This window comes from Lepidochelys kempii, chromosome 6 (genome assembly GCF_965140265.1).
Source record: "Lepidochelys kempii isolate rLepKem1 chromosome 6, rLepKem1.hap2, whole genome shotgun sequence".
NCBI classification, from domain to species: domain Eukaryota; kingdom Metazoa; phylum Chordata; order Testudines; family Cheloniidae; genus Lepidochelys; species Lepidochelys kempii.
The window spans coordinates 41086958-41101802 of record NC_133261.1 but is presented as its reverse complement, the minus strand read 5'-3'; the positions used below and the strand labels follow the sequence as shown (position 1 = coordinate 41101802).

The following is a 14845-nucleotide window of genomic DNA, read 5'->3' as shown; positions in this document are numbered from 1 at the left end:
ACAATGTGGAAAAAAATTCCCCCCCCCCTTTTTTTAACCAAGATTCTGCCCCCAAATGATTTATATCATGCCCAGGGATCTCCTGAATCTGAAAATTGTCACTATGGAATAGAATCACAATATTGCCAATTCAATATGTTCAAAAATATTGGTCCTCATGAATTGGTCCTCAAAATCATGAAATTAAAAATAAAACATTTTGAGTTTCTCTGTCTTCTGGTTTGTGAGTTTTTAGAATGCACTTGAGTCTTGGTTTCATGCTTTCTTTTTGAAATCACGAGGGCTAGAACCTTACTTTTTTAAAAAATGAAAACTGAGATTCTCCACTAATCGCATGCCTCCTGGAGCTGGGGCTTTAAAAAACACCAAATATGGGTGAAATTGTGAGAATTTACTTTAAGCTTCATTTACTTTAATGCACTTCTTTCTCAAAGAAAAGCAAAGATTTGAAACTTTATATTTGGTGGAGGAAGGGAAATGTATCTGGCGGGGCTATGATCGTCCAAGCAAATCTTCAGTTGTTGCTGAGTAAAAGCCATGAAGTGAGCTGTAGCTCAGGAAAGCTCATGCTCAAATAAATTGGTTAGTCTCTAAGGTGCCACAAGTACTCCTTTTCTTTTTGCGAATACAGACTAACACTGCTGTTACTCTGAAACCAGCCATAAAATAGTGACCTCTAGTGGTTTTTATATATTGTTCAATAGGAATGCTTCCTATGTGATCAGTCCAATTCTGTACTAAACAGGGATGCAGCCTCCTGGCTGTATTTAAATACAACTTTCATCTAGTACTCAGGCAAATACTATGCCTGGTGGATTTTATATTTTGTGCAACAAGTGAATGGAAATACCCTGAATCGTGCAGCACATATGTAATATGAGGGACCAGATTTTCAAAGATACGTGCCTGAAGATGCAAATAGGCATCTGATGGGATTTCCAAAAGGCCCTAAGCAGTTAGGCGCGTAACTCCTATTGGTTTCAATAGAAGTTTGTCCCCTCTCCAGCCCTAAGCAGTTAGGCGCGTAACTCCTATTAGTTTCAATAGAAGTTTGTCCCCCCTCCCCACCTGTTTAGGTGCTTTTCAAAATCGCACTGGGCACCTATTTGCAACGTTAGACACCTCATATCTTTGAAAATCCATCCCTTAGTGACCAGATTTTCAGAAGTTCAGTACCCAAGAGCTCCCATTTATCACCTAAATAAAATAGCCAAATTTCCAAAGGTGCTCAGCTATCAACAGTTTACCCAACAGCGATGATTGCTGTCAGTGGAAGCTGCTCAGTACCGAACACTTTGGAAAATCTGGCAACTTCGTTTAGATGCCTAAATGGGAACAAAATTCATTTGAAAATCTGGCCCTGTGTCCTTTTCTATTTAAAAGTAAAAGAATTATCTATTTAAAAGTAAAAGAATTTCTATGTTTATGCATTTTAATGGCTTTTCTATTGATTTATGATGACCATAGGATTCTGTGCCAATCACTTCTTCAAATCTGAAAATCAGTGAGATTCTTTTTCATTTTTTCTAATTGGATTTAAAATGGTTACTCTGTATCAGTAAACTCTTGGGTAAAGTTACTTTGTCTAATTAAGAAAATGAACCAGAACTTTAAACACAGTGGCTTAAAACATCCCTTAAAACTAAGCACTGTCGTTTCTTTACCAATTTGCTAGGCAGTTTGCAAAACAAATAAAATTAGTTAGAAGCTGAGTTCTAAAACGTCCTCAAATTCAGTTTTTGATAAGAATTTAGAGCTTGCCATTGTGGATCATTGTGTTGCACCAGCAACATTTAGTATCCTGTAGGGACGAAGGGCCTGATTCCTCACTGCTACTCTAGTTTAAGCCACTGAAACTCCACTGAAATCCACAGAGTTAGGGCAAAGTAAAACTGAAATGTAACTGTGGCATATCTGGTCCAATGTGGGAATAAAATCTTCCAATTACCATTATTTATGATTGACACGATGGGCCATATTCATCTCTGGTATAATTGCATTTGAGTTAAGAGTTCCACCGGCATTGAATTTGGCCATAAAACCTGATGTTTCAGAGAAGTCAAAGCTCCTTGTCCAATAAAGCACATAGCCAGCTGTGTAATGATGGGTTTCAGGGATATATAGAGAGAGGATTTTCATCCCAATTTTAGCAGACAGGTTGAACACTTCATTTTCCCCTTAGTAAATGGTGAGGCAGCTCCTTAGTGTTGAACTCATGAACTCATAGTCTTTAAGGTCAGAAGGGACCATCATGATCATCTAGTCTGACCTCCTGCACATTGCAGGCCACAGAACCTTACCCACCCACTCCTGTAATAGACCCATAACCTCTGGCTGAATGACTGAAGTCCTCAAATTATGATTTAAAAGACTTTAAGTTACAGAGAATCCACCATTTACACTAGTTTAAACCTGCAAGTGACCCATGCTTTATGCTGCAGGGGAAGGCGAAAAAAACCCAGATAGCCTGTCTCTAATGCTATGTCCATTGTCAGTTTTTATTGGAAGCATTAAGACTCAGAACCTGGCTGCTTGCTTCATGTGGATTAGACAGTGGTGCTTCAAGCCAGCAAACTCCTTTCTTCTTTTCTTGGCTTTTTAAGTATAATTTATGCCTTAGATTTATCACAGTATCCTGAAAAATATCTCTGTATTGAAATCAGCTATAGGAAAACAAAGCATCATACAAAATAATAAAGGGACACTCTTTCAACAAGGCATCCATCTGCCCTTGTAGTGGTGATCAGTTTAGCATGTACAGGTTTTTTTCCTCTGCAAAGAGAATTTGTTCACACAATTTGAATAGCTAGGAACTTAACAGTGATTGTTGCTTACAAACAGCACATACAAAAATGTACACAGTGAAGTGGCACTATGAGTATGAAGTCTGTTTTCTGTTAACTTGCACCCAAGAGGCATATGTTCATTTGGATCTGACTGCATGGAGTTCTCTGGAGTGTTAGATTAAGTAATAGGTGACCTGAAGGCCAGCTATTTTGTGTGATTGCTCTCTTCTATAGGTTCCGCTCCCTGGTTACATAGAGGCTTATCCACGATCACGCTACCAACATAACTCTCCTTCAAGACTTCCCCGCCAGTACAGTCAGCCAACAAACATGCATCCTAGTCTGGAACAGGCTCCGTTGCCTTCTACTGCAGCTTCTCAGCAGAGCCTCTCAGAAAACGACCCTTCTGACGCACCTCTTACCAACATTTCTACAGCTGCTCTAGTGAAGGCAATAAGAGAGGAGGTTGCTAAACTGGCCAAGAAACAGACAGATATGTTTGAGTTCCAGGTCTAATACCTTTGTGCACAGTGTTTGTATCACATACCTTGTTGTAGCCAAGGAAGTAAGTCTTAATTTTCAGTTAAAAACTTGCTGCAACTTGTGCCAAAGTGATGGAATTTTTTTCCTGAAAGATCAACACTAGGTTATTGTGAAATGGAATGAAATAGAACAAGAGGACTTGAAGATACGCACTCTGTTTGCTGGATAAGGGTATGCTGCCAGGCAACTCTTTAATACTGATAAGTTCTATTTATGATATGCAATTGTTTGTTACTTAGCTCTTGTCCTATGAGCCCTTTTTCACTAGGATGCTATTAAACATATGTCTGTGTAATACTACAGTCTATTAAGAATCACAAGAGGCACAAAAGTAGAACTGTCTAAAATAACTTCTGCATGTCAATTTTATTTCTGTGATTAAAGAAGAAAATACGGTAGTACTGAGTAAACTAAAGGCCATAAATCTTCTGAGATAATATTAATAGTTCATTACAGAATAAGCAGGGCTGAATGCAACGAAGCAACGTCAGTCTTTTCCTTCTAGAGACCACATTCAAACCACAAGAATTTGATGTGAATAAGTAATATAAACAATGTACCCTGTAAATAGTCCCAGCTCTCATGCTATTATGAGTACAAAGGCCAGAAACAAGAGAAGACTGTGAAGAGAGTTAATTGTATTGGGGTAATTGGTGGTTTCAGTGTTCATTAATGCCACTGTTGAGTTACAGAGAATGTGTTTGCAATATTAAGAGAGCTTATGCTGCATGATGGTAAGAAAGATTAACAAAGGAAGTGGGTGCTAAAAACTTTCAGAAACCCACAAATAAAAAATAGTTATTTGAGTTTTGCCCTACATTCAAGAGGTATTCATTCTGAATGCATTGTGAAGCTGGTAAATTTGAGAACCTTGAGCAAATCTATCCAGCCTGGAATAAAGAACACACCTGCTTTGACAAGAAAGCCTCTATTTAACATAGTGCTTTGTACTCTTTCTTGAACAATGACATCTAGTAAAGTGATTCCAGAGAATGCTACCTGAAGCTGTGACTGACTTTGATTACACTGGAGCAGTGAATACACGAACTCTAGAATTCTCAGTCTCTGTAGGAATTTCTGAATGTAGAGGACCTGTTGATTACATTAAAGTGTAAATAAGTAAACAAGTATGTGGATTTAACAAAATATTATTGTTCTGTGAAAAAGGGGGGTATTTGCTGAACCTATGATGACTGTAGACTGCTCAAGATAAAGATTATACTGCACTGTTATATGAGTCCAACCGCCACAAAAACCTAAACAGCTGAATTTGACAGTATTCATCTTTTGCAGTCTCACAAAATAGTTAGGAGATGATGCAAAATACTTCCAGTTCCTTCAGTAATAATTTAGATTTGGGAACTGAAGTTGCTTATGGGATGCTGTGTTCTGGGCATGTTTGGCTAGTGAAGTTAAAGGTAATGTTCATCCTGTTAATTTATTCAGCTTCAGATGCATATGCTATTTTATCTGGTCATTCCATTTTTGTAATGAGTTTCTTTGGTCTTTACTGAGGTGAGAAAGGGAGCTTGGTTTAGCTTTATGGCCATTTGAAAAAAACCTGACTGGACAGGAAAAAAAAAAGATTGGAATGAGACATTGAAATTGTTGAAGCACAAACTTTTAAAACAGAGCTATTTTTTCAAAAAATTAAAATTAAAAAAACTCATTCCAGATAGTGATGCATAGCTACCCTGGAAAAAACAGATGTCTCTTGCTCTAAAGACCTTAACTATTCAAAGATTTTGGAATGCTAGTTGATCTTTAAACAAATGTGAAATTTCATTTTTGTTACTTAATTAGATATAAATGAAATGTATTTTTGTAATCTCTATGTAAATATGCTGTATATTTATACACTTGACCAATCTATTATGGACAGAAAATTACCATAAACCAATTGCAAAAAAGGGAAAAATCTTGAGCAACTTATTGATGAAGATTCATACCTGATGCCTAGAGTACACAAATAGGCAGTTGGATAACTTGAGTGAACAAAGCACCAAAGAAACTCAGCCTTTCATATAAATATGAGTCTAATGAACACAGACTGGTGTCTCAGTTCCCTATCAACCAACTAATACTAATCTCATGAGCATAACACAATGCATCGAAATGTCTTTTTGTGTTAATTGTTGTCTCCCTGAAAATATTGCATTTGAAAGTGAAGGCTTATAGATATTGGGTTTGCCGTAAGCAGGACTATTTCCCATTGGCTTTAGCAGGAACTGCACACTCTCACACCAGGCTGAATTTGTCTGTTAGGCCTTATCTACACGCAAGTTTCACCAGTATAATTTTCATTTAAATTTTAGCTTTGCATCCTCCTAGAGAGAAAAAACTATGATGGCAAAGTTAAATCAACTCCTCCCCCTCCCCGCACCACCGCCCCGCCCCGCCCACCTGGGGAAGAACTGTTAGATATCCAAAGTTAATTCTGTTTGGAATTGTATTGAAGATGTGCTATCTGTTGAAAAATTCCATGATTTACTTCGAAAAACAATGTGGTGCACTTTATTCACAGTTACATTTTAATCTCTTCATTCATAATGGCTTTTTATCTTGTTTATAACATTTCGCAGTTTTTAAAAGAACTACAGGAAAAGGTTATATGAAAACAGTAAGGACATTTGTGGAAAGAGAAATCATGTTATAATTATGCTATCTGAGCACAATGCAATGACGCAGTTAAAATACAGTGTACAAATAATTTGTAATATAATAAACATTTTGTATGCCAGCAGTTGCAATATAGTTTTTCCAACAGTGATGTAAAAGAAGGAAATAGACTTTATCTACCAGTTAGAGCTGCAGTCTCATCAGAAGTATGTTGATGCAATTTTTACTGGAAAAGACCTAGCCTGAAAGTGACTTCTCAGATCTGCCCACAAATCTTTAACATTCTTTTAAATAGCATTTCCATGTTAACATTTTAGGATTTTGTTAATAAGAAATGGTGATATCCTGATCAATGTCTTGTCTTCAGATGTGTAAATCATTAATTAAAAAAAAAAACCTCTTCAAATTGAAAAATAATACTGAACTACATTACAGTATATGTGCTACAACACTCAATCTGTCTCTAATATGTGTTCTTTGTAATTAACTGTAGAACAGTAACTTGAGGTGGATAAGGGGGTGTGATTTGTTAAATAGTGGTTTTTTTTCTGAAGGAACTAATTTATCTGGGTTTTGCAAGAAGTCTGAACACAGCAGAAATGTGAACAGTATTTGTGTCTCATCATGTCTCTGTAGCATTGAATGGAAATCCTATCTACTCTGTAAAAATGGGGAATGGATCCTAAAGAACCAGAGTGTCCTTGTGCATATGACACAGCTTCAGAGTAGCCGTGGCCACAGAATGGTTAGGGAGAGAACATGTTCAATATAATATCAAAAATAAGAGTATCTATGCACTCCGGGATCTATAGCTCCCTTTGGGCATGGTGATTCCTGAAGATCAGAAAATTCTGGGGTTACAGCAGCTTCACTGCTTTTTGTTGCTGAGGATCACTGAACATCCAATTAACGTAGGGAAATGATATCCGTTATACCTCATACTATCCCAAAATAGCCTGTGAATTAAAACCTCCAATTACCACTATTCTCTATGGCCACAATAAGCCATATTTATTCTTGGAGCAACTCCATGTAAGGCAATGGAATTACATCAGGCTTCTGTTTGGCAGAATGGCTTCTAGTTATCAAGAGTGTGCATAACATGACATGACATGTATAATGTGTACCAGCATGTTACATGTCACTCTAATATATTTTGAATGTATCCTAATGTAAAATTTAAAAAGCAGTATCATACAATACACTTGTTATAATATGGTCGCAATCAAATGGATTTTAACCCACTTGTACACTGATATACTGTAGCCTTATTATAAGGATGGTGGCATTTCACACTCATTGTAGTCACACTGTACTGGTATAGATGCACAAGGCAATGGTGGGATAGGCTCATTGTGTTCAGTGTTGTGTTCGTCTAAGTGTTCACAGGGTAACAGCCTTTATTTACACCATGGAACCCTAAAGAATCCCTAGGGCTGCATGGACAAAACTGTAGGAGGAATCAGGCACATTGTCTGCACCAGGATTTTTGCCTTGATAGGGATTGCATTTCTGGGCCTGAAGAACTGTTGGAGTAGAGTGCAATGGGTCCAAAATACAATGGGGGAAAAAATCACTCACACAGAAATACCATGTATTCTGAGCATTCCAATATATTTGTACCCAGTATACTACCCTGGCTCCAACCTGTTAGATCAAAGACTATTCCCACTACCCCACATGCCTTTTCTTTTTTTTAACGTTTGTGCCAAAATACAGCTTTTGGAGTAAATGATACACACTGTTCAAAATGTGTGTGGAACCAGATTGTTTGTAACCAATCCTCTGCAATAGCTCCAAAGAAAATTATTGGTGTGTTGAGCAATTTTCTCAAATGGGTGAGAGTTCAAGGTGAAATGTATATCAGCATTTGTGTTATTTACAGGTAGTATTTTGTGTGTAAATGTCCTAGCAGTGCCAAACACTGCCAATATAGCTAACGGTCCATCACAATTTCTCTGCCAAACTCTCTCTCTTCCAGGAGTTTAACCCATGGTCAAAATAAACCTTTGCTCTCGCCTGAAGCTTGATTCTTGAACTGTGAGCCCAAGAGTGAGATATTTGTTTTACCAATTTATAGAAGTACGAAGTTGTTTTGCCATTTTTTTTTAAATTGTAGGAGTGCAAAAACAGAACAATAGATTTCCTTGATTTGAACGCTTTTTTGAACATTACATATCTAATCTGACCAAACAATACAAAGCCTTGCTTGTGAAATGAGATTTATAAGTTTTTAGCTTAACATATGTACTGGGTGCTCATTTGCTATTTTAAAAAATGAATTTTAACAAAGATGACCAAGTAATTGGTTTTTGAAAATCATCCCTAGCTACCACTGCTCTGCTGGGAAATGACACAAAACTAATTCTGGGCTTAATGCTGTTCTCACTTGCACCAGTAACTCCACAGAAATTAATAGGTCGGATCCTTCTCCGTCTCCTGAGTATAGTGGCTTTGTACTGGTGAGGCAGTGCCAAGTAGTTAGAAAACTACCCTAAAGACGCAGCTGGTGAGGTCCCTTGTATAGGGAATCCTCGTACAGTATAAAGCCAGTGTAGCATAGATGCCTTGGTGGTGGTGGGACAGGTGCTGACGGGGCCTAGACTGGGTGGACTGGAGTGTGCTCTGTTACAGCTGCTTATCATTAGCCATTATAAGCCGATGTGAATTAAAGCAACCCTTAGGCCACCAGCCAGCCAGCCTGCCTCATAATCATGGGGCAGAAATGTAGTTTAGCACCAGATTTTTAGAAGTATTTAGGCACCTAAATTTAGTATTTAGAAGGAGATAGTGACTTTTGAAAATCCCACTGGGCACCTAAGTGCCTAATCCCCACGGAAGCACCTAGGTGTTTCTGAAATCCCACTAGGTGCCTATCTGCAGCTTTAGGCAGATAAAATCTGATCCTTAAAGCCATCTTTGCTACATCAAGCTCTCCGTAGGCATGGCAAAGGATTTAGCCCCAAGCAGTTACACTTGAGTAAAGCTGCTGAAAGCATCAGGCCCTGAGCTGCTAGTTTATCAAGTATAATAATAATATGTGGTTTGACTATGGTTTAAATACAATACAGAGATATTGTAAGAAACCTTACATTAGGTCAAAATAATGTTTGTTTTTAAAAGTGCCTGAATATAGTTTTCAACACTCAACTATCAGTTCCCAAGAAACAGTTTCAATCTATTATAGTCTGTAAATAATTAATAAATATGCATTTACATAGTAGATAATAAAGGCTCCAAAGGAGTGTAAATGATACAGAAAATTGTCTCCACTGAGTGACACATTTACAAAGGAGATCAAATTCAAGGATATGCATTAGTTTGCTGTAGCTGAATGCATTTCTATGCCTGTAAACTGTTCTCAAAACACTATGGCATATAATGTCATCATTTAAAGTCACACACCTGTGGCATGGAGCACTGGATTTAGCAGACTCCAATGGGACAACGTGAAGAGTGCTGTGTACATGATTTCTTTTAAACAGCTCCTTCTGACATATGCTCTTAGGCTCAATTAAATGACTTAAATTTTCAAAAAATGGATATTTTAGCATAGATCACATGGACCAGCAAAATAATGCAGCCTATGCCAGCTGATTGACCAGGACCTAAGAAGCCTGTCACCACTGTAAAACAGCAAGTGGCAGGATCTCTTGATTCTTGTAGTGCATGGGCTCACAGGAAATGTGGGTTAACATACATTGGAAAGTGGCAGCACTATTGGTTTGAATAGAGCTGTTTAAAATTAGTTTTATGTACTTTTTTTTTAGCTGAGCATTTGTTCCCTTCTTCTTTTTGTTTAAACCCCCCCCCCTCAGACAGGAAAAATCTGAGCGTAGGTAAATTCTGGGTGTACAGACTATCTTTGGCCTTGTCTACATTCTGAACTGTGAAAAGTGCAAGAAACCACCCAAAGTTAGTTTCCATAGAACTCTGCATGCCACAGAGTCTGCAAATATTTAGTTTTTTTACCTCTGACTTGTTCATTCAGCCCTTAGCTAGTATAGTACCAGAAACACAGTAGCATCATTGAGAATAACAGTAGTGTCCAAAAACTCAAAACCAAGATGGAGCTAGCCTTTGAATGTGAATGATAGGTCAGAATTCAACAACTCAGCACTGTTAGCCCAACTTCAAGTAACATTTTCGCTATGGTTGTATTGTTCTCCTAAAAAAAGAAAATGGATACAGCATCAAAGGTTCTTCAACTTTTTGCTTGATATAACACTTTACCTGCTGTAGACATGTATTTTATAATTCTGCTTTCACACAAGTGTAAATCAAAAGTAACTTCATTTAAAACACTGGTATAAAACTGGTGTGACAGGAGAATCAGGCCCCAAAGGTAATGTATATATTAATTAACTGCTGTGATATTCCATAGATCAGTGTCTTGTTTGCTGAAGCTTGCTGATGTTGTGGTAGAAAATACATTAAAAGACAAATATAATTCTCTTCCTCCATTGAAGCCATTGTCAAAATTCCCCCAATTTTTCAAGGGAGCAGGCGTGAGCCCTTGTTTCCATCTGTTTAGGCTGGATGGTCCTGTGGTTAAAACACAGGTTTGGGAGCTGGGAGATCTGAGGTCTGTTCCTGTCTTTTCTACAGCCTTCCTGTGTGACAATGAATCATGTCTTGCTAACCATCAGCTTCTTAATCTGTAAAGGGAGGGGAGGGGTGTAATAATATTGCCTTTCCTCTCAGGTGAGGTATAATTCACTAATATTGGTTAGGTATTTTGAGATCCCTGGGTGGAAGCTGTTATAATAGTACAAAATGTTTATTGTTGTGGATTTTTTTCAACTGTACAGGAGTCTCCAAATTACCAGATGTTTTAAAAACATTGGAAAATGCAGTTATTTAAAGGGAAAAACTCCACCTGAGGCTGTACTCATATATGCTAGGAAGGCTTTCCAGTATTAGCTTCTAAATTTTAGAAGATTTTCCTAAGATAAATTATTAACTACATAAATTGCTTCCTGTTCCATGCAAATCAGCCCACTTTTCAATTAAAATGTATTTTTTGCATCTTTGAGTTATCAAAAGGACTAGTCCTGCATATGATGAAAATAGTCATTTTATCTTGTTCACAGCATGATTGCTCTTCACTGTAAAAGGTTGTGTAAATGAAAATTGTTCATAACTTCTCAAGCCAATTTGCCCATTTTAGATTTCTGAAATCAAGAAAAGTTGCATAATTAAGAGTTTGGGCAGCAATTTGTTAGACAAAGTCTAGAGACTAAATTGAAAGAGAATAATGAATATTAATACTATACTATGCAATTAAAATGAAATATCCAGGAATTGTATCCTTTTTGATTAAAAACATGACATGTACTAATGCTACAATATACATATCATTGACAAATAACCAGTTAACATGCTTGGGTCATTACAAATGGATTTGGTTTCATTCTGAATTGTAGCGTGATTACAGAATAGAAGCATATGGTTTCATAGAATTTGTTTTTAATGTTAGTTGATTTCGCTAAGCTGAAGTTGTACATGTTCTTTCTTGGCAATTTTGGCAAATTAAATAAAACATCTTAAAACATGCTTTGCTAACTGGTGGTTGTTCCTGATGTGTCCTTTTCAACAGATGAGATGCTGTGGCTGCCTGCTGGAGATTGTATATTATCATCATTATCATGGAGCATGCCTCATTTTTCTCCTTTTGATTACTATTTCCCTTTCTGTTTTACCCCCAAAGTAAAGCATGTAACTGAAACAGTTATTTGCAACATTTTATATGATCTTTTGAAATATGCTGCCCTAAAGTTTAATGGTGATTATGCAGCTTTCTTGGAATCGCTAGAGCTTCCAAGGGCATGGAGTGACCTCCTTAGGTCCTGATGCTCCCCTCACATGTAAAAACTTGAGTGAGGGAGAAAATAAGGCTAAAAGAGCCACATGTTGGAGTTTTGCTCTTCCCCCCCAAGGAGGAGGTGTGTGCAGCCTTGAAGTGGGGCAGGAGCACAACAGCCAAGCATCACAGAATATAGGGATGGCGTGTAGACCCCGAGTCTCCTTTCTGGAGTTTCCCTCTCAACTTGGGATCTTTGTTGCAATTGGCTACTTCCCTTATATCTGTGCACATTATCCCTTTCAGGCAGGGCCAGAAGCTGCAAAGGAAAGTAATTTACTCTTGCATGGATTTCTTTTCTTGAAGGGAGCATGCAATGAAGAGGGGCTGTTGCCTGATAATATTCCCTTCCCGCTCGTTTTCTGGGACTCTTGATGTTGTTCTATGCAGCTGTTATAGCCATGTTGTCCCAGCATATTAGAGAGACAAGGGGGGGACTGATAATTGCTTTTATTGGACCAACTTCTATCAGAGAGAGAGAGATGCACACAAGCTTTTGAGCTTACACAGAGCTCTTCTTCGAGTTTGGGAAACTAACTCAAAGTGTCACTGCTTAGTAGAAGCAGTTAACACACATTTCAAGGGACCATTCACCTTGGTGGCATATAGAGGCTGGAACTGTGCCAGAAAGACCCAGGAGGGAATTTCCCCCCAGGACAGACACAGAATAGGGCCATTAATGGAGTCCCAGTAGAGGACACCACTACAATGTTTCTGGACTGTAGGTCAGACTTTGGGAGGCTGCTGTAAAAAATTAAATGACCCCTGGAGTTGCTCTATTTTTATGCTGTGTTATTTTTTCAGCCCATGTAGTGGTGTAGCATATATCTCCTTATGTAAATCTGTGGTACTAAACAACTGACTAGTCTTATTCATGACTTGCTTCAAGATCTCAACCTGTCCTATCTACCAGCTCCTAGAAATCATGCTTGATCTATTGATTAGGGACTCCTATTTGCTATCAAGCCCAGTCTCCAGTTATCAACCACCTTCAAAATGGCCAGTTTTCCTAGAGTTAAGGGATAGCTCTTAATTTCCTTGCTTTTAAGTATGGATGCTAGGCCCTTCGCCCAAAATTTTCAAAAGTCAGGTGACTAAAACTCTGCACACCTCTTTGAAAATAGAAGCGGCACTGGTATTGTAACGTACTGGTTTTGGATTTCGTATATCAGCTGTTCCAGGGTAAATTAGAGTAGTTCTAGTTTAAAACTATTTTACTCTCTAATGATCCCTTATGGTGAGGTCAGGCCTACGTTTGGAACATTTTGTCATAGTGAGCTCAGAAGAGGAAGAGATTTGAAAGCTGGTGGACATGGTTGCTTGTTGCAAAGTACTTTAAAATACAGCTCAAATGTTTTCTTGTCTCTGAAGTCCTAGTATCTAACTGTTCCACAAAGCAGCCAAAGCCGCTTCAGATTTCTGAAGTGAAATAATTAACTGCATTCCATGGAGGAAACAATGGGTATCACTATGGACACACACTGCTTTCAGAGCAATGGGTATCATTGATCAACCCTGATGTTGGCTGTGGAGATGTCACAAGCTGCTCTTTGAGAAGCCTTCCTTGTTAAAAAGCTGGAAATGAAAGGGGACACCTTGCTGACATTTTGAAAACTTTGCCCGTAAATCAAATTGTTGCTTTCCTGAGTGCAGTGCAGATGGATTGGTTGATTCACCAGAGTGCTTTACAAAATTGGTCTGAGAGGCACAAACCTTTAGATGTCTAGTTACCTTTTCCTAACTAGTATCTGCATCAGGCAAAAACAATTTAAACACTGTGAATAGTAAGTTGGTATTCTCTTCCCAGTTCGTATATTTTTATGATATCTATAAAGGAAATCAATAAACATAAGGTTTGCAGATGCACTAACTAGTATAAAGAAAGAATGCACTATATGCCGCCATAGTTGAGAAATTATTTGTAACAAAATCCAAGGAAAACAGAAAAGAAAAATAGAAAAATTTTGCATGTACAAATAACCATTTTTATGTCATTAATGTTGGTTGTTTTGTTTCCATGGGTCATTAATGCAATTGTATTCAAACTGTAGGAATAGCATATGCAGTTTATGTGCACACACACATTGCAGGCAAGTGCATGCCTACAGTTCTGCAAACGTCCTTATATTTCCAAGTTCGATTAACAATTATGCTTCATTTCAGTGGCAGATTGTGGCAGAGGCCCATTTGTGGTTCACTACTCCATATCCAGCAACTCTTGTCAGTCCTTGCATGCTCTTTACACCTCACACATTGGTGTCATGATATTTATTTAAAAGGTGATATGTAATATCATTTAAAATCTAACACCACACTGGTCATTAATGACACTAAGAAATGTTTGTAACAGCTTGGTAGGTGAAATTATGGATACTCTGACATTATGTCCTGAAGATTGTAAACAGACAAAGGTGACAAACCAGGTTTCTTCCATATGAAGGGGAAAGAAAATATGGTGGCAGCTGCCCATACAGGAAAGGGGGGTCTGGTTGGCTGCCTTCGTGTCAGCCAGTGGCTAACCTTCCTGCAGCTGTATAGGGGAGAAAGGTGTGACCCTAAGAGCATCCCAGTGCCAGAGGCTCACTGTTATCAGGTAACAAGTTTCAGCTGGTCTGATGGGTTCAGTGTACCTCAATTCACTATGGTTATAATCTGTATCATTGGAAAACCAATAACTCGTTAACCATTCATATTCTTGCATGATGTATGCCCAGGGTGTACAAAAACTTATGACTATACTAGAATTATATTTTTAAAATGTATTTGACAAGCAAGGCAAAGGCACAGTCTGTCTTGGACAAGGTCTCATGTGTATTTGAGTCTTTGACCACCCAGTTTTCAGGCAACAACAATGAAAATCCATTTTTACATATTAGGTAAACAATTCAACCCAAGTGGGAGAGGAGACAAAAGCATGAGAGAGAAGCTTAGTCTGACTTACTTTTCAAAGAATACGTTGCAAAGGTTTACTATAAAGTTGGGGGGCAGCTGAGGGACCTGAACTTAAAGTGATAGGCAGTTGAATCAACTGATT

At 38.0% G+C, this 14845-nt stretch overlaps 1 protein-coding gene across 2 annotated transcripts in view; it reads left to right on the top strand.

Annotated features, from left to right (window-relative positions):
• Nucleotides 1–6404, top strand: part of KIAA1549L (KIAA1549 like) — a 207629-nt gene extending 201225 nt beyond the window's left edge. For both annotated transcript variants that reach the window (XM_073347698.1, XM_073347699.1), the window contains one exon: nucleotides 3021–6404. In XM_073347698.1, coding sequence (XP_073203799.1) covers nucleotides 3021–3302 — 282 coding nt within the window. In that variant the 3' untranslated portion in view covers nucleotides 3303–6404. The remainder of the gene's footprint in view (nucleotides 1–3020) is intronic.
• Nucleotides 6405–14845: the final 8441 nt, after the last annotated feature.